General features: G+C 39.2%; 1 protein-coding gene across 3 annotated transcripts in view; it reads left to right on the forward strand.

The window, feature by feature from the left end:
* The window catches only part of BIVM (basic, immunoglobulin-like variable motif containing), a 38,437-nt gene that overhangs the window by 12,099 nt on the left and 2,635 nt on the right, over positions 1-23,703 (forward strand). For all 3 annotated transcript variants that reach the window (XM_075199976.1, XM_075199977.1, XM_075199975.1), the window contains exons 2-9: positions 4,559-5,136; positions 6,190-6,313; positions 8,429-8,524; positions 9,939-10,043; positions 11,696-11,790; positions 13,132-13,264; positions 13,684-13,767; positions 14,331-14,427. In XM_075199976.1, the coding sequence (XP_075056077.1) occupies positions 4,665-5,136; positions 6,190-6,313; positions 8,429-8,524; positions 9,939-10,043; positions 11,696-11,790; positions 13,132-13,264; positions 13,684-13,767; positions 14,331-14,427 (1,206 nt within the window). In that variant the 5' untranslated portion in view covers positions 4,559-4,664. The remainder of the gene's footprint in view (positions 1-4,558; positions 5,137-6,189; positions 6,314-8,428; positions 8,525-9,938; positions 10,044-11,695; positions 11,791-13,131; positions 13,265-13,683; positions 13,768-14,330; positions 14,428-23,703) is intronic.

Raw genomic sequence — 23,703 nt, forward strand, 5'->3', positions numbered from 1 at the left:
GCAGCTAGAAAGGAAGATGAGTCTTGAAGCCGCATTGAGTATAGAGCGGAGGGGGCAAGATGGGAGTGGGGGATGCCGGTAAGGAGGAGGTTGCAATAATCGAGGCTGTAGATGAGTGCTTAAATGATATGATGATGTTTTGGTGGCATTTTGAGAGAGGAAGGGCCGGATGCAGGCAATGTTGCAAACTGAATGCGACAGGCTTGGGCAAGGGATTGAATGTGGGGGGCGAAGGAGAGAGAAGAGTCGAGGGTAACGCCCAGGCAGCGGAGTAGGGTGACAGAGGAGATTTTGGTGTTGTTAACAGTGATAGAGAGGTCATGGTGGGAGGGGAGTCTAGGGGGAGGAAAGACAATGAGTTCCGTTTTAGAGATGTTAATTTTGAGAAAGCAAGAGGACATCAGGAAGGAGATGGCAGAGAGGCAGTCAGATACATGAGAGAGGAGGGTGGAGGAAAGATCGGGCGAGGAGATGTAGGTTGAATGTCGTCAGCATAAAGGTGATACTGAAGACCGAAGGAGGAGATGAGAGCACCAAGGGAGGAGGCATAGAGCAAAGAGAGTAGAGGGCTGAGAACAGAGCCCTGAGGGACTCCAAGAGGGAGAGGGTGGATTAAGAACCAGACGTGGATACAGAGAAGGAGCGGTTAGCGAGGTATGAGGTGAACCAGGCGAGGACAGATTCAGAGAGGCCAAGAGAGAGAAATGTTTGTAGCAGGAGGGGTGGTCCACGGTGTCGAAGGCCGCATAGAGGTCGAGGAGGATGAGCAGGGAGAAGTGACCCCTGGATTTGGCTAATAGTAGATTATTAGTAACTTTGGCCAGGGCAGTTTCGTTGGAGTGGAGGGGGCGGTAACCTGATAGGGTCGAGGAGGGAATTGTCCGAGAGTTGTCTGGTCAGGCGGCTACAGACAATCCTCTCAAGTAATTTGGAGACGAAGGGGATAAGTGAGAGAGGGTGATAATTAGCAAGAGAGGTGGGGCCAAGATTAGTTTTTTTGAGGATGGGAGCGATAAGAGCGTGTTTAAATGAGGAGGGGACTACTCCAGAGGAGAGTGATAAGTTGAAAAGGTGTGCAAGGTAAGAGCAGGCAGTGGAAGAGAGAGAACAAAGGAGGTGAGAGCAAATGGGATCGAGAGGACAGGTAGAGGGTGGAGAGGATAGAATAAGGGAGTGAACTTCTTCACCCGATGTAGGGTAGAAGGAGCACCAGAGTTGATTGTTGGAGGGAGAAGAAGGGATGAGGGAGGCGGGAGAGGGATGGGAGGAGGAGATGTTCAGTCTGATGGCCTCAATTTTGGAAGAGCAGAGGGTGGCGAAGTCCAAAGCGGAGAGGTAAGGCGGGACAGGAGGGGGGGGGAGAGAGAGAGGAGGGAGTTGAAGGTTACAAAAAGGCGGCAGGGATTGGAGGACTGAGAAGAAATCAGGGACTTATAGAAGGATTGTTTAGCCAGGGAGAGGGCGGAGCAGAATGGAGATTTTCTCCAGAGGCATTCAGCAGTGTGAAAACACTTTTGGATGAAGCGGGTGAGTTTGGTTACATGTGTAATGTGCTTTGTTATGCACATTACAAAGCATGATCATTGCACACATAGCTGGCTGTCATTAAGGGTAGCAATAGGTAATACATATTTATCCTGCACTACATTTATGTATTTTCACCATTATTATTGTTTGTAAATGGGCCACAAGGCTACAACCAGACTAAGGAGCAGTGAGAGAAAGGGAGGAGCAACTTAAGCAGTTTTATAAGGGCATCAAATCAGTGGTCACATATCAATATACGACTCCAGAAATTGCATCAAGTCCTGATGTAAGCCATGTGTATATATTGACCACGGTTGTCAGATATGTTCTATTATTTCCCTAATATCTTCCAAAACAGACATAATTTGTCCACTGTGCCTGATGGTAGTAATATTTTATTTAATAAATACTAATCCATTTTTTTTCCACATAAGAGTAATCTAGAGCTTTATAGTATATTCATAAACTATATGAGGCTATTGTTGACATTGTGGCTCCTGGGAGCTTATCACCCATGTGCATAACCATAAGGAAGGTAGTTGTAGATTGTCCCAGGATTACTGAAAACCGTTAAGCCGCCATGCTCCAAATTGTGGATAAATTGAACAAATACACCATATATAACAAATAAATACTCTCTGGGCACCCAAGTATAAATTTTTAGGGGCTCAATGGACCAATTCTCTAAAGCAAATAAATTATATCTACAGCAGGTGAAAAGAAAGGGGAAAACAAAATCGATGGTATAACCTGACAATATCATGTGACACAAGGCCTCCTAAAACATGGAAAGTACCATATACTACAATACAGGGGTACCAGAGAACAGATTGCATGGTAAAGTGTAGTCAAGGGAGGGACATGATGCAAGTAAGAACAAGAGGGCGGGACATTATCGGGGCACATGTATTGGAGGAGATGGGCACAGGAAGAAGTTGATATCTGGTCATGAGAACTACTCTAATAGACGGGGTTGAAAAAGAGGGTGACACAGAGAGGGAGGTATTTGTGGAATGCAGAACGAGTTAGTTGGTAGGATTTGTAGTCACCATGTTTGAACGTCGATCAACTATACCTTAACAGCATTATAGTCCAAATATAGAAAAAATTATAATACAGGTTTATCCAATAGCACTGGATTGTTTTGGGGTTTTATTTTTTTTCCCACCAGAAAACAACTGTTGCTTAAAGATAGATGTATATTCTTTTATTTTTATTTTTTACAATGTTAGTTATAATTTATGTAGAATTATTTACAGTGGTTATAAAAATATACACACCTTATCTGAAATTATATGTGTTTAGGATATAAATCAAGATGAATCATGTCAGACCTTTTCCCACATTTATTGTGACCTTGCCACCAACAAAATTCAAATGAAGACAAATACACATTTTTTAGGATAAGTAAGTGAAATAAAAACCTACAATACTCTGGTTGCACAAGTGTGCACAACATTTCATAATGGGGCTATAGCTGTGTTTAGAGCTAACCTATAGCATCCAAATTTATGTTCAAATGTAAATGGTATGTAAATGGCATGCACCTGCATGCTGATTGTGATTAAACCCAAATAAAGATCAGCTGTTCCTGTAGATTTCTTTGCTTCTTGTTTGCATCCATCTTGGATAACCATTTTCCACAGGGAGCCTTCAAAACAGCTACAGGATCTTATTGTTAAAAGGTACCAACCAATAGCGGGGTAGAAAATAATTTCAAAGACATTACATGGAACACTGTGAAGACTATCATCCATGGGTGGAGATAATGTGGCACAACACGGACATTGCCCAGATCAGGAAATCCATCCAAAGGGCCTGGGTACTAAATGCCGACACAGGAAATGTCGGCAGGCTAAATGCAGACACTTCCATTCTGGGGACAGGTGCAAAACGTTGACAGTGTGATTGTCGACATTAAGAGACCTATTCCGTCAGCCACTGGACCCGCTAGTATTGGTCTTTTGTGAATGTCGACAATCACACTGTCAACATTTTCCACCTGTCCCCAGAATGGGACTGTTGGCATTTAGCCTGCCATAATTTTCATGTCGACGGGTTAATGCCGACATTTCCTGTATCAGAAATGTGACTGCAACCGCTCCAAAGTTGATGACAGGACAAGGAGAAAAGTCATCAGACCTACTACCAGGAGGCCTGCAGCAAAATTAAAGGAGATGGAGGAATTTCTGGCAGGAACTGGTCACTACTGTATTCTGCACATGCGTGGACAATGTGGATGGGTGACAAATCTGAAGCCATTTTTGACAAAAAAAAACACCCAAACCTGTCTGAATGTATTTTCTTTTTTTTTTTGTGCATAATTTAATCACCCCAAAGCATGTGGGAAAATGTATTCAATGTCCTTAGATTCAAAGCACACATCTAAGTCAACCAAGAGTGACTTCAGTAAAGGAATAGCTCAGCCAGAGGCCAGAACTCAATCCCATTGAAATTCCTAGAATAACTTAAAGGGCTGTGCAGAGGAGATTTCCACACAACTTAATGGGCCTTGGTTGCTATGGGCAAAAGCTCAATCAGATTCTAGCTATCATTTCCTGGAATGTATTACATAAATAATAGTTAAAATCTGATTTGTTGCTATGAGCAACACCTTTGCTTTACCTTTTTAAGAAGGTTAATGCATCTACCCCCAGCTGTGTGAAGTTGATCCAGGTACTTATTCAAAAGAACTCACTGATAAAAGCAAAATTTGTTTCCAACAAAGTATTTAGGAGTGTGCACATGTGTAGGTTTTTATTTTCCGTTTGTTTTCCTAAAAATTTTGTTTTTCACTTGAATGTTGCTGGTTGCAAGGCCACATTAAAGGTGGAAAACGCTGGTTTATTTTTATTTACATCATAAACACTTACAATTTCAATAAGTGTGTCTAGATTCTTTATATCCACTGTACTCTTTTTGTTCCTATGCATCAAAGCAAGTAAAGCAACATGTTATGTTTTGACAAACTAACTGTTTAAGTTCTCTGCAAGTTGTTATACATAATTAATGTTATATATTTCCAATTCAGGTACTGTGTTCATTATGAAGCTCATCAGATGAAATAAATAACTCTTACTGAAGGAAAAGCTTTTGACTTAAAGGTTTTGGTAAATTCCATCTTTCCTCTTCATTCAATGCCTAACGTGGAGGCTGACAGAGAAGCTAATGGTTCTGGCAGCAACGACCACAAGTCCAGAGAGAAATCTCAGAGAAACAATTTACAAGAAAATGTGAAATCATTCAATGTGGGAGATGCTTCTTCTGCAAACCTAGAGCCTGGAGGTGATCGTCATTATCCCTGGGGATGCCTGGTGACTCACACAAGGGAAAAGTTCTATACTATCTGTTCAGACTATGCTTTCTTGAACAAAGCAACATCTTTGTACAAAGCTCCCAGCAGTGTGAGCAGTTTAAGCTCGCAAGAGAAACCCTCCTTAAACAATGCATTAAATTACATTGATCTTCAGGCTAGTGGCTCTGACATAATTTATGATGAAGATTCAAGCTTGGATTCGTTATCTAATGATCTTGGAACACTTCCTCTTGCCTGGGAAATTGATACATCTGACTTTAACACAATGACTACAAAGATAAAAACCAAATCAGGTAAAACATTTCTTTCAACTCCCATTGGGACATGGCAGAAAAGCTAGCTCTCAAAAAAAATAGTTAAATCATTAAAACTGAAAGAATGGGAATATAAACCCTATGTCTCTTCCTTTGTCAGTAGGCAGAAAGAATATTGAGGCACTTTTTCCTAGATCCCTGTTGCACAGCATTTAATGCCACTGTATTGGACGAGCGTGCAATCCCCCATTACGGTCCCTTTCTTGCCGGGATAAGAGCTGACCTAATGCTGGCTTAAGAGTTGATTCAGGATCAACACCTTGGCGTTCTGTAACTGCAATGAAATTTGTAATTGTGATATTCTGCCAACAAGTCCCTGAAAACTGTGTACAAATATTTGTAATAGCAAGATGGGTACAGAGCCCATCAGTGTACCTACCAGTAGAGTGTAAAATCTATATATGAACACTCTTAAGCTGGGTACACACTACAGAAATTTCCACCCAACTTTTTATGTAGAGTGATTTTACATGCGATCGATGATCCGATCGCTCGGTCCATGGACTGCATACACACTAGCCTTGTTTAGGACGATAAAGGGAAGAGCGGACGTCCCTATAGCGACTTTTTACAGCCATGTTGTGGTGAGCAATGACTGTAATTTCATACTCGCTGTTGTGGATCGGTCGGAAGTTTATACACACTACACAGCGGAAACGAGATTGGACCGAAAATATTAAACGGTACGACCAACCAAATGAGGCGATAATCGTCCATTTGGGCAGACTTTCGACCATCGTGTCACTGCACACACTGACCCGACTTTTAAACGAGCGGTCGTATGTCGGCTGTTTGAGCCGATTATTGGATGAAAACAGTGTAGTGTGTACCCAGCTTTACACAGCTTTACACACACACACACACATACTTATTGTTTTTACAGTAGATTGCTTAATTTTCTTTAATCTGATAATTAGAATTGTGAGCTAAATCCTAATAGGTTATTTCATAGACCTCTTTAAAGAAAAGTTTATGAATCTATTAGACGAATATGATTTAGTTCTTCAATTTGCATATGTTCTCTTTCTGCAGGTGTGGTTAATAAACAAGTTCCAAAGAAGAAAACTGAGAGAAAGGTGAAGCCATTGAGAGAATGTACCCAACACTTCATTGTGGATGATATCAAGCAACGGAAAGTTCTAGATCTCCGGAGATGGTAATTTGGCGTTCAGTCTTCTACTACTTGAAAACTAAAAGATTAATGTAATGTTATAACATATAGGAGAATATACCTTACGGGATATCATAAATACATTATGTAAAGCAAAACAAAAGCAGAGAGTCCCTTCTCATTTCTCTGAGTGACATAAGTGTCCCATCACATAATCCAATTTTCTTATATCCCTTTCTCAACATCTGAATTATGAGAAAAGTTAATCTCCCAGTACTAGAACCCCACCCTTTCCACTGGTTATTGAATTCTTCATGCCTCCGGTAAAAGACCAGTAGAGCTGATCTTATGGCTTTCAGGGGTCATGTTGTAATGTATGACTGATCATGAAATAACAGAATTGGTGACCAAATTGGACAAGACCCACCCTTCAGTGCACCAGCTGTATACATTATTGTCTTCCAGATTCTGTGGGGCCTATTAGTGAGGTCAGAAGATGACCTCACATGCTGGCTATTTGTAGTCCTCTTCTGACTGCATTTACCAAAATGCTTGATAATAATCAGCTCAATTTTGTTTTATTTGGCTTGTTTTGGGGCCACACGTGCTGCATTATTGAGCCAATTGTTTAATCTAGGAGAGTGTGTGTGGCAAGCGTAACTAATGTTACAACAAATTTACCTTATTTTGATGGTCCTTCATTGATAATTTTGCTCCATTGTCTGCTAAATACAATGAAGGTCATACACAACCCACAAAATATGCAGGTATACAGCGTTTTTTAGATTTGCTTAGTTGCGCCTACTTGTCTACCTCACGCATGACTGGGAGCACACTCACATTCCAGATGTTGGAACTCGCCCCATAGAAATGCTCAGAGTATCATTTTGCTGGGTTGCAGGTCCAATTGCAAATGCACATTGTGGTAAGTGAAATATGGAAATACTGCTCGGTTTAGCCTTACTTATATCTTATATGAATCATGACTGTAATGGGACTTTGACACAGATTATCCCATTAGTAAAGGCAAAGTTTTTCACTTCTGCTGATGCGATTGTCTTGATTTACAAATACACAATTTTGGGCAAAAGGAGCGTGACATCACATTATTTGTTCTTTAGGCCAAATGTTTATGAATTACTTTTATTGTACTTTTTACTCTACTCTCCACAGCCATTTGTTTCTTCCAAGTAATTTTGATTCTGATATGAAATGTGTTATATAACTTGTTAATAACACACATGGGGAATTCAATTAGCCGCAAAGTCTTGCAGATGTTCCGGAGACACTTTGTGGAGAAGATTTTGACAGAAATCTCAGCTCATTTTAGCCATAATTGCTGTCAGTGTGCGCTGTGCGCGCCACATCGCCGGCAATTGAATCCCCCTCCCATCGTCATTTTATTTTGTGTTCAAAATTCTAGATTGTATTATATCTATTTATAACCTGTAATCTGTCACAGAGCTTTCATAAGCAAGGTAAAATAAACATACATCACAGACTCCAGTATAATAGTGTATTGGAGGCAATATTATTAAAAGAAATCTGGTATTGTGCTTTTCCCGTGTAACAGCCTGTGAAATATTTTATACACATTGGGGGGTATTCAATTGTTAGCGTTAACGGAAAAAAACGAGTGCTCAAAAAATATTACCGTTTATACGGTAATATTGCGCGAGAAAAGCGTTAATACGGTAGTTTACTCGCGGAATTTCAGCTCGCTGCTCAGGGAGCTGCGAGCTGAAATTCCGCGAGTAATTACCGTATTAATGCTAAGATTTTTTTGAGCGCTCGTTTTTTTCCGTTAACGCTAACAATTGAATACCCCCCATTGTGTTTAAATTTGCTCAGAATGAAAACCTCTGTGAACACTAAAAATCATCATCCGTTATTTATATAGCACCACTAATTCCGCAGCGCTGTACAGAGAACTCATTCACATCAGTCCCTGCCCTATTGGGGCTTACAGTCTAAATTCCCTAACTCGCGCACTCACACTAAGGTCAATTTTGATAGCAACCAATTAACCTACTAAAATGATCCTGTTCCTCTTACTAATCAATCTAATGCTGTCATTTTCCTTGTACAGTTTGGGAAATGCAAGCAAACCTATTTCTCACTAACGTCCAATCACTTTATTTTCACTACTTGTCTTCACAGGTATTGTATTAGCCGGCCACAGTATAAGACCTCATGCGGGATTTCCTCCCTAGTGTCCTGCTGGAACTTCCTATTTAGCACTCTGGGATCAGGAAGGTAAAGTACAACACAAATGTGGACTATTATTTTGAAAATAAATGCAGCCATATTCTAGTGTTCAGTCTGGTAAATTCACCTTCATTGTTTAAAGAAATAATTTGTTGACAAAGTTGCAACAGACTCTCCTAAATCTTTGCATGTTCAGTGATTTTTGTATGCTGATCTTGCCTGGAATGCAAGTGGTTATACAAGAAGTTTCTTGAATTAATTTAATTTTATTTCCCTTTTTTATTCAAAGATTCATACATATTCACAGAAAAACATATAATCGAATAACATCATCAATGATATAGAAGTCAAGAGAAATTAGAATTAAATGTCATTATGTATAAGAAAGAAAAATTAAGGTAGAACCCAATTTCTAGTTATGAACTTGATAAAGAAGGGGGAAGAGTAAGTTTTAAAGGACAATAAAAAGTAGTATAGGAATGGGAAAGAACAAGGGGACAGAGCACAATATACCTAGATGTCCTAGGTTAATTAGTAGCCAGTCATGATATAGACTTCTAGCCCATGTAGATGCTCCTTACAGTGCAGCTTAGTCACATGTTAAAGAATTGCTGTTGAAATGTACAGCCCGTGACCAGGGCCAGTGCTGGGCTATTCTCCACCCCCCTGCAATCTACAAATTAGTACCTTCCTCTTTTATAAAGTAACATTTGTTTACCCCTACAACCTGGGGGCACTGTGCATGCCCAGCTTCCCTTATCCCCAATACAGGGACAGATTCCATTTCTCTGGAACATAGAAATCTGTATATAGTTCCCCAAGTAAACACAAATGGTAGTCATGTAGTCAGAATCGCTTTTTTTTGTAGTTTTATGGTGCAGTGAAAATTAAATCCACAACCTGTGTCACTAGGTAATCCAAATGGTCTGCACAGATTGGTGGCCTTAAATACAGTGCTGTTTTCTCTTTTTGATTTGTGAACAGTGATTTTAATTAATTTCTCCATGATCTGGCATTTGTTTATCTACTATTATGAAAGGGGATAAACTGCTTCTGGAGGAGAGGCAGCAGAGTAGGGTTGCTTGATTTATTTATTTTCTTTATTTATTTTTTAAAGGGTTTTTGAATGGATTGCAATTAACAAGTAAAATCACAACTACATTTGCTCTTGACCATGTCTAGCGCTACCTAGATGTGGTTCTTTAGTAATCCCCCTATCTCTCGATGGAAAAAGCAGGGAGTCTCATTGCATTGTGCAGGATATTCATCCCCATTGGCATTTTGTTAGCGCTATTCTCTACATAAGAGCAGGGGTCACAACTTACTAATTATGGAGGTGGGCTTTCTATTAAAAAAATTGAGTCTGGAGTACTTCTTTACTACAAATTTGAATGCATCAGAAATGACTGTGTTCTAAAGTGCTTCATTCTGATACAACTACATGCTTTTTTCTTTCCCAAAGTCTTCCACCAATAACTCAAGAGGAAGCTCTACATATTTTAGGTTTCCAGCCACCATTTGAAGAGATTCGTTTTGGTCCTTTTACTGGGAATACAACTTTGATGAGGTAAGTTCTGCCAGTAATGTTATGTCCAGTATGATAGATTACAAGTGGCAGAGTTTTCAAAATTTTTAATTGCAAGTGAAACTTTGTATTCTGTTTAAAACACCCCCTGACAGGCTGGAGGGTAACTTCCTGCTGCAATGCCGTCACTGCATCCTCGGTCTGGTGTCAGTGGCTTTAAACTGACTTCTGTATCTAGAAAATGACTACAAATAAGATAAGTGTTACATCCTTAGAAGGGAATGTGATTTTTTTTTTTCCCCTGTCTCCAGACTGTTTTACACTGAACCACTCATTATACAATTAAATGGGAAATTCTCTAATTCAGACGAAGTTGTTAATGACTATATTCATAGGTGGCAGCTTTGTGGGTGCTTGGCTCCCCTATTGTTTTGTGCACTAAAAAAGTGTTTGCAAGGCATTTTTCAGTCGTATGGGGGGTGTAATGTGAGCACCACCAATCATTGTGAAAAGTTGACTCCTATGACTAGATTTTCCTGCATAGTGACTAAGTTTTACCTTTGACAGTCATCTGCAACATGCTGTTGCTATGATTTTTTTATTTATTTTTATTTATTTTTTATAATTATTATTTTTTTCCTCCAATGAAAAAATTGGACCACTTGGAATCTTATCTTCTTTATCCTGTTAATTTAGGTTTTATGTAACATAAGCATTGTGAATTAAAGATTTCATGTGTGGGGGGTAGGGATTGTCCTGAAAACTGCAAGCACTTAGTGATTAGCAACAATAACAATCCCACAAATCCATGAAATATGTGTGAAGCAGGAAGCAAAACACTTTAGTGGTATCTGTCAAACTACAGTAATCTTGAGAACATTGATCCACTTGCACAGTTGTAACATGGACAAAATAATGTAGATTTAGGAACTAAACAGGCAATCAAAGTAGCCAGTAATGTAAATAAGTGTTTAAACAGATATAAAATAACTAGAAATACTAGGTTTCTGGAGCAAAACTTTGTAGCTGCAGGAATTATACCATCACAGCGCATAGTGTGGGTGAACCGCTTAATCAAATCTACAAGCAAACCACAGAAAAGATTATACTAATATAACAATAACAAGAATCGTAATAACAGACCTCCGTATACTATATATACAACATAAATCAGTATCACTGATGCATGCAACAAAAACGTTGTAATTTTCATCATATCTACAATATAGAATTATTGTTATTGTACTAATATTCTCCATAAATATCATTTACTTTACTTCTCGGTACATTTATGGCACAAAAACAATGGTGGTGAACTAGTGAGTATATATACTAAAAAAAAAAAAAAAGTGGTAGTTTGGGAGGAAACTGAAACACCTGCAGAAAACATACAAAATCCCCTAGTCAGAATAGAATCTATGGCCCCAGTGCTATGAGGGCCAACATACCTTTTCCAGTCATGTCCCCTCTGTCTAAATACTAATGCATTGCAACATGATTTACACATCATGATAATTGGCATGCTTGTAAACACTCCCATATAACATTAATTTAGCTTTTAATGGGACAGAGCTTCCTAACACAATGTCATTAGACAGCTGTATTGTCATAACATTTATAATACATATTATCTCTAGTATTTTGGATCTAAATCTGCATTTAAACTTTTAATTACCTAATTCTTTTTTTACTAGATGGTTCAGACAAATCAGTGATCACTTTCATGTGAAAGGGTGTTCATATGTGCTGTACAAACCACATGGGAAGAACAAGACTGCAGGAGAGTCTGGTGAGTGCACACACAGTAATGTGGGTGCAAATTACAGAGGAGTCATTTACTCTGGGCCTATACATCTCTGAGGGAACAAGAATTCATGTTTATTATTAAATGTGCTTGTCTTGTGTGATGTGTATCAACCCAGGTTTTTGAGTTTTTGTTGTTCGCAACTGCCCTCCATGTTTCTATCTCCGCTATGGGATCATGGCTTATGTGGAAAAAATATATAGCCTATATTGTATTTTTAGTTATTTTTTATTTTATTGTTAAAACAAAGGATGCAAGCTATCTTGATTTGGATCTTGGTAAACTTTAGGTGAATCCTTTTTTCTCTGCAATGTATTGCTTCATTTTGTTACTTGGCTTCTTCTGCTTTATTTTAATAGATAAACTACATTTGTTCTATAACTGGTATTATCTAGTCATAAGTGCTTTCTTTGATTTAAAACATTCTGTAAAACTATACTTTATTAGAAGTTTAGAAACTCCACATGTTTACAGTTTTCGTGTACATTTTAAAATTGTTTATGATGCGGGAAGCTAGTTTGGGGCAGAAAGTAACTTGCCTCTGTGTTGTAACCACTTATACCCCATTCTCACTGCCTCAAAAACCCAGCTTATTGCCAGGGCAAGCCCAGATGACCCAGGTCGAGGCTCACTGGGAACGGGTCCTTTGCTAATTCCCAGGTCAGCTGACCCGCGAATTAGACCTGGGTCTTTTGGAGGGTTATTCCCAGGTCTGAACCGGGTAGCCTCCAGTCTGAATGGTGAGACCCGGGGTTTTCATCCCCGGGTCTCACCATTCAGTGCATATAAGAAGACCTCACCTTGAGCAGTGTGTTCAATCCTTGTGGCCCAATATCCAAAAAGACATGGAAAACTAAAAATCATAGTAGGACTACTAAACTAGTGCATGGACTTATCAGGACAGATTTCAGCTGAACATATACAGTTTAGAGAGAAGGAACAGATGTTTTTTAGTACATTGATTTAATATTGATATATGGAAATGTTTCTATAACAGTTTTTGAAAATAATAGTTTCTAAAACAAGCGGGACACACATTGAAATTGAAGGGAGAAAGACTTAACCTTTACAAAATGAAGAACAATAGATATAAAAAGAAATTAAAAAACAAAACTCCCCAAATGCAAACATCCTCTGTCAAAAAGTAAAAAAATTCAAGAGAACAGGCAGACTAGATGGGGCTCTAGGATCTTTTCTGCTGTAAAAGTATTTTGTACATTTGCATAACCATACTGTATTAACCTTGACTGTATTAAGTTTGTGCTTAATGCGCTTAAATAATTCAAGGATGCTGTTTTGACCTGGTTACCCATATGTGCTTTTCAGCTGCTGGAGCTTTGTCAAAGTTAACTCAGGGTTTGAAAGATGATTCCATGGCCTACATTTATCATTGCCAGAACCATTATTTTTGCCCAATTGGATTTGAAGCTACTCCAGTAAAGGCCTGTAAAGCATACAGGTGAGCACAATTTACAAAATAAGTTTATGGGATATGTGTATATATATATATATATATATATATATATATATATACTAAACTGCTGCTTTGAAAAAGTTGAGATATTGCCTACAGAACCAATCAGATTCTAGCTTTCATTTTGTAGAATGTACTAAATAAATGATAACTAGAACCTGATTGGTTGCTATAGGCAACATCTCCACTTTTTCAAACCCATAGTTTAGTAAATATACCCCCTAGAGTTAATTATTTGTACACTCTGCTAGCCATGGGTTGAGGTTGTTTATAATTTGTTTAAATGGGAAAAACGTCCCATAGAACAATGTGAATAACATTTTACTATTTTATCTGTCAACTTTTGAAATGTAAAGAGAAAAGCATTGCATCTTGTATTTTCTGCTTTTATGTTTGCATTCCAGGGGTCCGTTGTTCCAACATGAAGTTGAATATTGGATATTAATTGGCGAACCAAGCAGAAAACATCCAACAATTCATTGTAAAAAGTATGTTAAACACTCCATGGTAAAGCACTGACCATTTTATACAAAACTCATTTTCAAAGGACTCAAAAAAACTATTAAAACTATGTAACTGTGGAACTCGAAGACCACAGAGAACTGTACTTTAAGACAGAAAAAAATGTTAGCTGAAAACAAGAAATCCATAATATTATAAAGTCATAGCTAGTGTGACTACTTGGCGCCTGTAAGAAACCGCTAGTGAGGTAGCTAGTAGTGGTCATACTCTTAACAGATTGTCTTTTAATTCTGCAGTAGCACTAAAAACTTTGTGTTGTAACACATCCACCAACACCGATGTCACATTGGCCATTTATAAATGACAAACAAAACTAGTGTTAAAATATTTTAATAAGTATAAAACAGAATCCTGTTTAATGCGAATGTCTGTTTGATAACAAAAAAATGGAATAATCACAAATTTGTTTTTTAACAACCTAGTATCATGATACACAATTATGTCCCCATGACGCATTGATTGAGCATTACTGTACTAGAAAATAGTTGTCCTTATTATGTAAACATTTTAATAAATGTTTTTCTTGCAGATGGACAGACATTGTTACTGATTTGAACACACAGAATCCTGAATTCTTTGATATTCGACACACAGAAAGGGGTCTACAATACAGGAAAACTAAAAAGGTGAGTTTTATTGTAAGGTCTATAGACATATCTACTACAGATTACTAATTATACTTTTTAAAGTATAATTAATAAAACGTGGCAGATGCGAAGTGCCATAAATCCAATTTTGCAAATTGCCCTAAAGATTATTTTTATTTTTATTTGGCTGGCTTTTATGGTTGACTTTAGTGCTTGAAATGTGGTCTTCCATGATAAATAGCTGATTGCAATGCAGCTAGATGACTACTTTTACAGACGTTCAGCGAGAGCAGGCAAGTATGAGTTCAGTGGCAAATATGACTGTACTGAAACTTTGTCACAGTACACTCTGTCATGCAGCACATGAGCATGTGCAACAAAGTGCTGGTTTAAAAGCAATACACTTCTAAGAGGCCGCCATAGGGTAGGAGAGAACAGTGAGGGACAGGGTGAGCGAATGCAGCTTCTCCAACTGGACTGGGACAAGGACTTCTAGGCCAGAAAATAGTCCGTGGACATTCTGCTAGGCAGTTATTGGGCACATATATTTCACCTATTGGTGATTTAATACCCCATTCATACTGCACCAAAATCCTGGGTTTTTGCCGGGGCGAGCTCAAACGACCCGGGTCTTGGTGCAGTATGAATGGTACAAGTCAAAAATCCCGGGTCTAAAAACCCGGGTCTTATCGAGGGGTAATTCCCGGGTCGGACCCGGGTTGCCTGTACTATGAATGGTGCAACCCGGGTTTTTCAACCCGGGTTGCACAGAAAACAAGCTGATTAGCTGTGTATATATATATATATATATATATTTTTTTTTTTTTTACATGCAAGTAAGGACTTTTGTATTGTGTCATTTTATATTTTTGTGAAGAGACATATGAGGAAGTATGTACAAAACAAAATACAATATGTGAAAAAAATTGGCAGTGAGGGTGGTCCTAATAAGTTTAGCAGAGGTATTGGTGCGCTCTCCTTCAAAAGTACTGGAGTCCACTGACAGCACTGGCATTTCAGATTTCTGCACATTCCACTCAGGTAGAAATTGCTCTTTTTGTATTTCGCAAATGTTATGTAAAATACAGCAAGCAGCAACCACGTGGGGCACAAGCTTGGTGTCAATGTCATTGCGCTTCAATAGACAGCGCCAACGTCCTTTCAAGAGCCCAAAAGCATTTTCCACCACCATCCGAGCTGAGGGTATGTGTAAACCGGATCTGTTCCTGAGACAGGTGATGTTGCTGAGTGAACCCCTTCATCAGCCAGCGCCTCAAAGTGTAAGCAGCATCCCCAATGATGTGTACCGGTATCTCCACACCATCAACAAACGTAGATTTCTGTAAATAAAAACATGCAGTTTCACGTCACCATGTTAAAAATATTGGTCACATAACGCAGTACACTTGGTACTATATGGTGAAAATGCATTTTGCAAGTGGTACATCTATATATAAAAAGGGGCAGTAAATACATACAATATTGATAGCAAACAATAGTATATAAGCTTCAATTACAAAAACATCATACATCATTACAACTATATTTACCTCTCTAGGGAACAGCCAGCAATCTTATCTTTCCTCAGCAATTTGGTAAAGGTCTGAATTTGCTAGAACTCTGGCGTCATGGGAACGTCCAGGCCAGCCGATGAAAACATCTGTGAAACTGACATAAAAAAATACATATAGCAATGTTTTACAATACGCATTACACATGGCACAGTCACATAAAAAAACCCATAAAAAATGCTTACCAATAGTTGTGGTCAACCACAGCCTGCAGAATGATGGAATGCCAGCCTTTGCGGTTGTAGTAATCCGCATGGTTGTCTGTGGGGGCAATAATGGGGATGTGTGTCCCGTCTATGGCTCCAGCACACTGTGGAAACCCACGCTTCAGGAATCCTGCAATTGTATCATCCAGGCGCTGACCTTGCGGTAAGGAGATAAAGCGATTATACAGGGCTTCCAGCAATGCCGTGGTGACTTCATGCACTAGAGTGCACACAGTGGATATCCCCACTCCAAACAAGCAGGAGATTGTCCGGTATTCTCCAGGGGTAGCATACCACCACAACACAATAGAAAGGCGCCTACATGGTGGAATAGGTTTCCCACAGTGTCAGCACCTGCAGCAAACTCTCATTTGCTGCATAAAACAGCAAAAACACACTAGTAAACATGAACTCTGGGCTACACAAAAGTGAGTCGTCGGCCATGATGAAAAGTAATGTGGTAAACAATCACCACCCACTTTTGCATCATCCTTATGCGTCAAAAAAACAGTCACCTTTCAATGACATCACCGTTTTTCAGCCAATGAAAACTGCTCTGGTGATGACTCCCACAAATTGCCAGGGCACAGACTTGTGCAGTATGAATGGGGTCAACCCGGGAAATTCCCGGGTCCGAGGTGCAGTATGAATGGTGTTTCTGAGCTGGGACGCTCCGAGCCCCGGCAAAAACCCGGCTTGAAAAACCTGGGATATTGCCGGGGCGGCAGTATGAAAGCGGTATAACTGAGCATATAAAATCTTGCTTTCCTTCTCCAGGGTATGCTACATGTTGCTGGACAATGAGCGGAGGGTGTAGTTGAATTAGAATGGCCCATCTAATTGCTGTCCATGGTATTCTTTAACTGCTGCTGTGTAGAATTATTGTTAGTCCTTCAGTTTTTCTGCATAATGCACAACATCCAGCTTTAAAACCGTTTTTTAAATCTGAAATTGGAGGTAATTCAGTAACTACCTCAGTGAAGAATAAGTCCCCATCTGTGTAATTTAGAAAGAATAGACCCATATTGTCTTTTTTGTAAACACAAGTTCCTGTCTGTCTTTTACCCTTCGTTAGATACTTTCTCTAGCAGATTTTATTTTCACATAGATGTGTTACGAGCCACAGCGGCTCGAGGTGGGGTTTGAGGCCGTGTCCAGGCCAAATTTTGTGGGGATTCCTTAATAAACACCCGTGATACTTCAAATAAACTGGATAAAGAAGCTGTGGTTAGTAAATTATTTAATAAATTGAAAAATCAATATTTAATCAACTAATTGTCAGACAGTTGAGATATTTGGCAGAAATAGTTGTTTTGACATCCTCTCTTAACTAAAAAAAATTCAAACAAATCTGAGATGGGTGGTGGACAGACACCCTTGGTTGAACTGACATGGAATGACCCTGGTCATTGTTTTTCCCTTTGACTACCTGCATTGCTACATTCTGTTCCTGTGAAATCCTTGTTCTCGCCTGTACCTGCTATTCAGTAAGCACTTGCTACTCACCTGTACCCAGTCACCAGGATGTTAACATGATATTTGTCTTATGCTTCGACATACTGCAAGTTTACAGTTCAGGTGAATTCTTGGCTTTCACTGTTAATCTTTGTTCAGCTGAATTACCTGTACCTGCTGTGTTTTCATTATCATTTACTTGTTATCCTGCCACATACTGATGTTTGTTATTGTTTATTTACCAAGTCTGACCTTGTCAGTGTTTACTATGCATTACCTGGATGGTGTTCTTGCTGCAATAAATAGTTTTTTATGCTTTCATCATACTTCTGGCTTCATGGCTGTCACGATAAACATATTAAAAAGCACTTGTCCAAGTATGGATCCCTGGTGTACTCCACTGGTCATCTTTTCCTCATGTGAATGCACTCCATTTACTACAGCTCTGTTTTCTATCCTGTAACCAAGATTTTATCCATTCAACAATCTTTTTACCCCCTTTTACCTATTGACTGGACCATTTTCTATTCAGCTTGTGCCATTGCACATCTGATTTCCTTCTTTGTCTCCTGTCTAACAAGATGCACCTCTTTGTCTTCATTATTCTGAGACTGCTTGTATTTCCTAAAGGCGATCTTTTTTGCTTTCACAATACTTGCTGCTACTTTTGCAAACCACAGAGGCTTCCTTTTCCTTGTGCTTTTCCTAACCCCTTTGATACAAAGATATATTGCTTTTAGTATTGCACTTTTTACTATTTCCCCTCTCCTGCACTCTGCCAAAGAGTCATCCATACAGTATGTTGGTCCTCTCGGTGTTTGTGTGTCTGTATGTTGAGAGAAGAGCATGTATGTGAGAGAGTGTGCACAAGATTGAGGACACACTGCATGGTGAAGGACAATGACAAAACAATAACACGTGGCTATCTTGTCTATTGTCTGCACATATCGCTCAATCCTAACTGCCTCTGTCATACCACTCAAGGTACGTGCATTTAGTACAGTGTTTTATTTTGATAGTAATCAATAAAATAAGTATAGTACAACTTAATTAGAGATGCTCAGGCTTGGTTCCCCGAGAACCGAACACACCCGAACCCACACCCTCGGAATTGAAAACGAGGCAAAACTTCATTGTTACGTTTTTGGATCTCGAGAGCTTTGGATTCTATAAGTACCGCCCTCCACGGCGATTCAGCGCCATTTCACAGAGGGACACAGAAGGGGTAGCACAGTTCTTGGCAGTCTCTAGAGCAGTTGGGCAGCGTCATAGGTAGAATAGAAAGAGGAGGGGTAGTAGTGTTCTTCAAAGCTTCCAGTGACATTCAGGAGAGCTCCATTGCTAATTGTCATTGCTGAAATAGAAATAATAGGTCTGGCAGGCTTGGTCGTCTAAATCTGCAGTCACATTGTACTGTGTTATATAGGTAACGTACAAAGAGGAGAGCGCCATTGCTAATTGCACCACTTTACTGACACTGCTGTCTGGCAATGTTTCCTAGATGTGCTAGGAACTGCCGTGTGTTTGAGTCATTGCTCTATCGGTTGGCATCCAGTCAGGTCGCTGCAGTCTTTGTTTGAAAGTGTATGAAAATAATATTGTGACCTGTGAGGTGGTCAAAATTGACTGCAAATGACTTGAAATTAGTGTTCTTGAGATTAATAATAATAATGTAGGGGGGGAAGCAAATATATGTGATTTTAGCAAAACAAAAAAATAGGGATTTTAGAAAAAAAATCCGGAACCAAAACACCAAGGGCGGTTTTGCCAAAACCAAAACACGAAATTAATCCAGATCCAAAACCAGAACATGGGGGTCAGTGAACATCTCGAAACTTAATCCTAATATACACAAAACCATGTAACAAGCGTATTGTAAAATACAGTCTGTATTAAACTATACAACCAATATTAGTGATAAATCTCCAACAGTAACAGTAGGGTACTTTCATGTCCACCGCAATTATCTTCGTCTAGCAGTCATTATTATACACATATATTAATTATCTCACACAGGAACTTTTTTGTCCAATCTTGGTCATAATATGTCCTCCCATGATCTCCGTTTCTCCAGAATTAAACTGTATTACTTCAATCTAGCCATCTTTAAACTAAAAACACATATTCTAAGCAGCCTTTACAAGTACCATGTAACCAAACAATATCACTTACACTATTCACATAATATCATTTAAAATCTTTTCCAAGACTATTTCACTTTCTAATTACATTTTAAGTACACTTACAATTCAACATTTCTTAAACAACCATGTCCTAAGCATTCAAGTCACTAGCAATATTCCATACAAAACAAACTAACACAACACAATTACCTGTTTTCCATGTTAAACAATATATCTTCGCTCATACTCGGTCTTATTTTGAAGCCAGGATTCTTTGTGTAGTTCCATATGATGAAGCTGTAAGGAGGTGGAGTCCTAGTAAAGGATGTCAACCAGGTCTATTCGATCTTAAAAGATGTTAATTACAAAAGGCCTCTGTAGGAGAAATCAAAGGCCTGTGCAGGTCATATTTCTACACCAGAAATACTGGTTTGCTAAACAGAATTAAATGAAATGGGGCAGATCTTTTCCTCAGTTTCAGAATAGCTATCTTAATATTCCAACAAGCTGCAGGATTTTCAGGGTATATGTGTTCTGTTCCGCAAACCCAACAACCGTAAAAACAATCTTGCCAATACAGCTTCACCCAGTATTAAAATGATATAACAAGAGGCTTGGCAGATACAAACAATTCCACAACAGGGAAGTACTGGCAATGATGTATGAATGATTTTTTTTTATAATGGAATTAACCCTGTTCTAAGGCAAAGCCTATTAATAGTGAGCTATGCTGCACCTGTCTTGACAAAATCACAGAATCTTACATTAGCTGTGCGCTATATATGGAGAGAATAATTTTCCAAGTGGCAGTAAAATAAGCTAGAGTGAATAGTTCAATTAGAAACCAATGTCCAATGTAAACCATGTATACTGTAGTAATAATCAGATGACAAAGACCTGAGTCCCGGAATAATTAGCATCAATAACTTTGCAAAGTTCTGATGGAAAAGGCCTCCTTTTAAAGGATAGCAATCAAACCGAATCTGGGACAGCTGAGACCAGGGAGGAGTACACTACACAGTGAGCGTGCTCATGGACTTCGTCTCTGCAAGCTTTAATTGTAATATAAATTGAACATCCAGAAGCACTGAAAGCTTCATTTTTTTTTAGTCTTACGAGCGCGAGATCGTGATACTAGGTCGATGACCTTCCATGTCATCTAAGGTGTGACGTCTATGGCTTAAGTCTTAAGTCATCCTGGTCAGAGTGGTCTAATGTCAGAAGATAAAATGAGTGTGTTCACTAAAATGTTTATCCATGTTTATCAGGGAGATTGGGCGATAGCTTTCACAAATCGGGGAGTTTTTTTTATCTGCTTATCAATGCTATCAAAGCTCTTTTCATATAAGGTGGAGCTAAGGGGACTCTGGCAGTTGTATAGACCTCGTAGATGTGGGGCCAAGATATTTGCAAAGAATTGCAAAGAATTTGTAATATGTCTGGGCTTGTTGTCCTACCAACTTTCAGACCATTGATGACCAATTGACCCTCAGTGTTGGAATTTAACATTTTTATATATCAATCTAGCCATTCCCTATTCCCTTTTCTATTAGAGCTAGCCAAGAACAGGAACCTTGGGTAAGAAGACATGGAAAGTCTGTCTCCTGGAGTAAATGTCTGCTTTCTGTCGGAAGCTATTCTCCTTTTCTGAGGGGAATTCAATTAGCCACGAAGGTCTGTGAGACTCTTCGCAACAGAGATTTGAAAGATATCTCCACCCATTTTTCCTTGCAGCCAATAGAGATGCGAGGGAAAAATGAGCTGAGATTTCTACTGTAATTGCGAGCAAAGTTTGTGGTGCAATGTCCGCACGCCACATCGACAATTTTATTCTGACCCTCCTAATGTGTCTATTGTCTGGTTTAAAAGTAATTGTGTAACAATCCATCAGAGGTGACTCTGTAATGTTATTAGCTCTGTCTATTTCTGTGTGTCTTTAAGCTTTTGTCTCCATACTTTAAAAAGTAATGACAGAAACCCTAGATAATGAACATCTACCCAAGGTAAACGCATATCCTAAACTAGGATGCTCAGACAAAGCATTCCAGCTCTCAAAAAGTAATCTCAAGATAGTTAGCTAAGTAACCGTGATTACACACTATACAGAATTTCTCCTGATGCGATATCCTTATCGATTTTACCAATGATTAAGAAAATAAAAGTTCTGATCAGCATGCCATTTCATGTGTACACACTATACACGTTTTACACAATTTACCTTCAGATCTGTGCTCTTCATCTGACATAACCATCGGCTGAAAGATGGTGACTCCTCACCGACTGTCTACAGATCTCTATGGACTGTGCAGAGTGCATACACACTGCAGAATTGGAACGACTTTGTTTCACCATTGAATGAGATCTTTAGTCCAGTTTAAAAATCTAATGAAAAATCTGCTTTAGAACGATAATCGTTCATTATTACAGCATACCCACTAATGCAATATCGGGCCAAACTGTCGTTTATCGTTTGATTTGCCTGAAAATCACTGTACTTTTTACCCAGCCTTATTCTCCTATCCTTAAAACCCATCTATAATGTTCAACACTCAATGCTATGTTTGCTCTTGGATTTGCTTCATTTTTAAACTTTGGACACACAAAGTGCTAGCAGTAACAGCAGAGTAGTCAGAAAGTGGTAAATAATAGGAATAGGAACTCTGGCATATTATATTTAACTGACATTGAACAATAATGAATGTTTTGGAATTACTTGGTTTCATATGAAAATAGGCAGGGCCTAGGAGTGATTTAGGTCTATAGTCTGAGCTTGGTGCTCTCTGGTTAAAGTTCTGATACAGGCCTGAAAAAAAAATTTTGTTGACCTTATTTGTAAGGTCTTCCTTTTTTCTTTTTTTTTTTTTCTCCCCAGCTATTTAAAATCTCGGCAAATCACAGGTGATAACCAGCAATTTTAGTCCCCCAAGTTGCCAGATGTATTAAGCTGCAATATTTTTTTTTTTTTTTTACTCTGATCTTCAAAATCGCTGGTCATCTCTGATGATTTGCTGCGATTTCAAACACTCCCATGTTTAGCTAACTTTTCTGTGTTTAGGTTAAAAATCCCAGAGACAACACGCTGCTTCCTAGCTGCGTGATTAGTAAACACATCATTGTTACACTGCCCCTGTCTATAGAGCTGCAGGCTCCCGTAGCTGTGAAAAGTTTTAAAAATAGATAAATGTTCCGAAAAAAAGCGTGGGGTCCCCCTGTCCGACCAATATTAACCCTAGCGCTGCCAGCCTACGTGAAAATCGTGGGGAAAATTTGTGTGGGGTCCCCCCGATTTTCATGCAAACCTGCCCGGGGTGGGAGGCGCTATATCAGGGGGACATGCCATAATGACAACCAACCCCAGGCTGTTCAGCACTGGCCTGGATTCCGTAGGGAGTGGGGTCCGCTGAAAAAAAAAAAATGATCGGGCCCCCCTTCTAGGAATAACCAGCCCAGTGCTGAAAGCACTAGGGCTCTTCCTACCCCCGTGGGCTGTGGACAGTATGGTAATATTGGCATTTAATAAAAGAAAAAAACAAACTGACGCCATTTTGTTTTGTGGAACTACAAGTCCCAGTCATACCGTGCTGCCCTAAATAGTGTGGGCTTGCTGATGCTTGTATAACTACAAGCAGCAGAATACCCATGGCAGCCAGGGCATGCTGGCACTCGGAGAACCACAAGTGTCAACATGCCCTGACACTCATGCCTACCTAAGCCCTTTTAGTACCACAAAACAAAATGTTAAATAAGCCTGTGAAATGTAACCGATTCAGGCAGTTTGTAAGCAAGACGGGATCTGTCAAGACACAAATAGTCTGAACAGAATACATAAGGTGCAATTTCCTATAAGCATAGACTAGAGCGTGGTTAATGCTGCATGTTTCCAAGCTGAGGTTTCCCATGTATAATATTATAGAGGTTCAGAGAAGGGTTAGTGTGTAATGCAGTGTAGCAGAGAGGATT

The sequence above is a fragment of the Mixophyes fleayi genome, chromosome 2 (assembly GCF_038048845.1).
Source record: "Mixophyes fleayi isolate aMixFle1 chromosome 2, aMixFle1.hap1, whole genome shotgun sequence".
NCBI classification, from domain to species: domain Eukaryota; kingdom Metazoa; phylum Chordata; class Amphibia; order Anura; family Limnodynastidae; genus Mixophyes; species Mixophyes fleayi.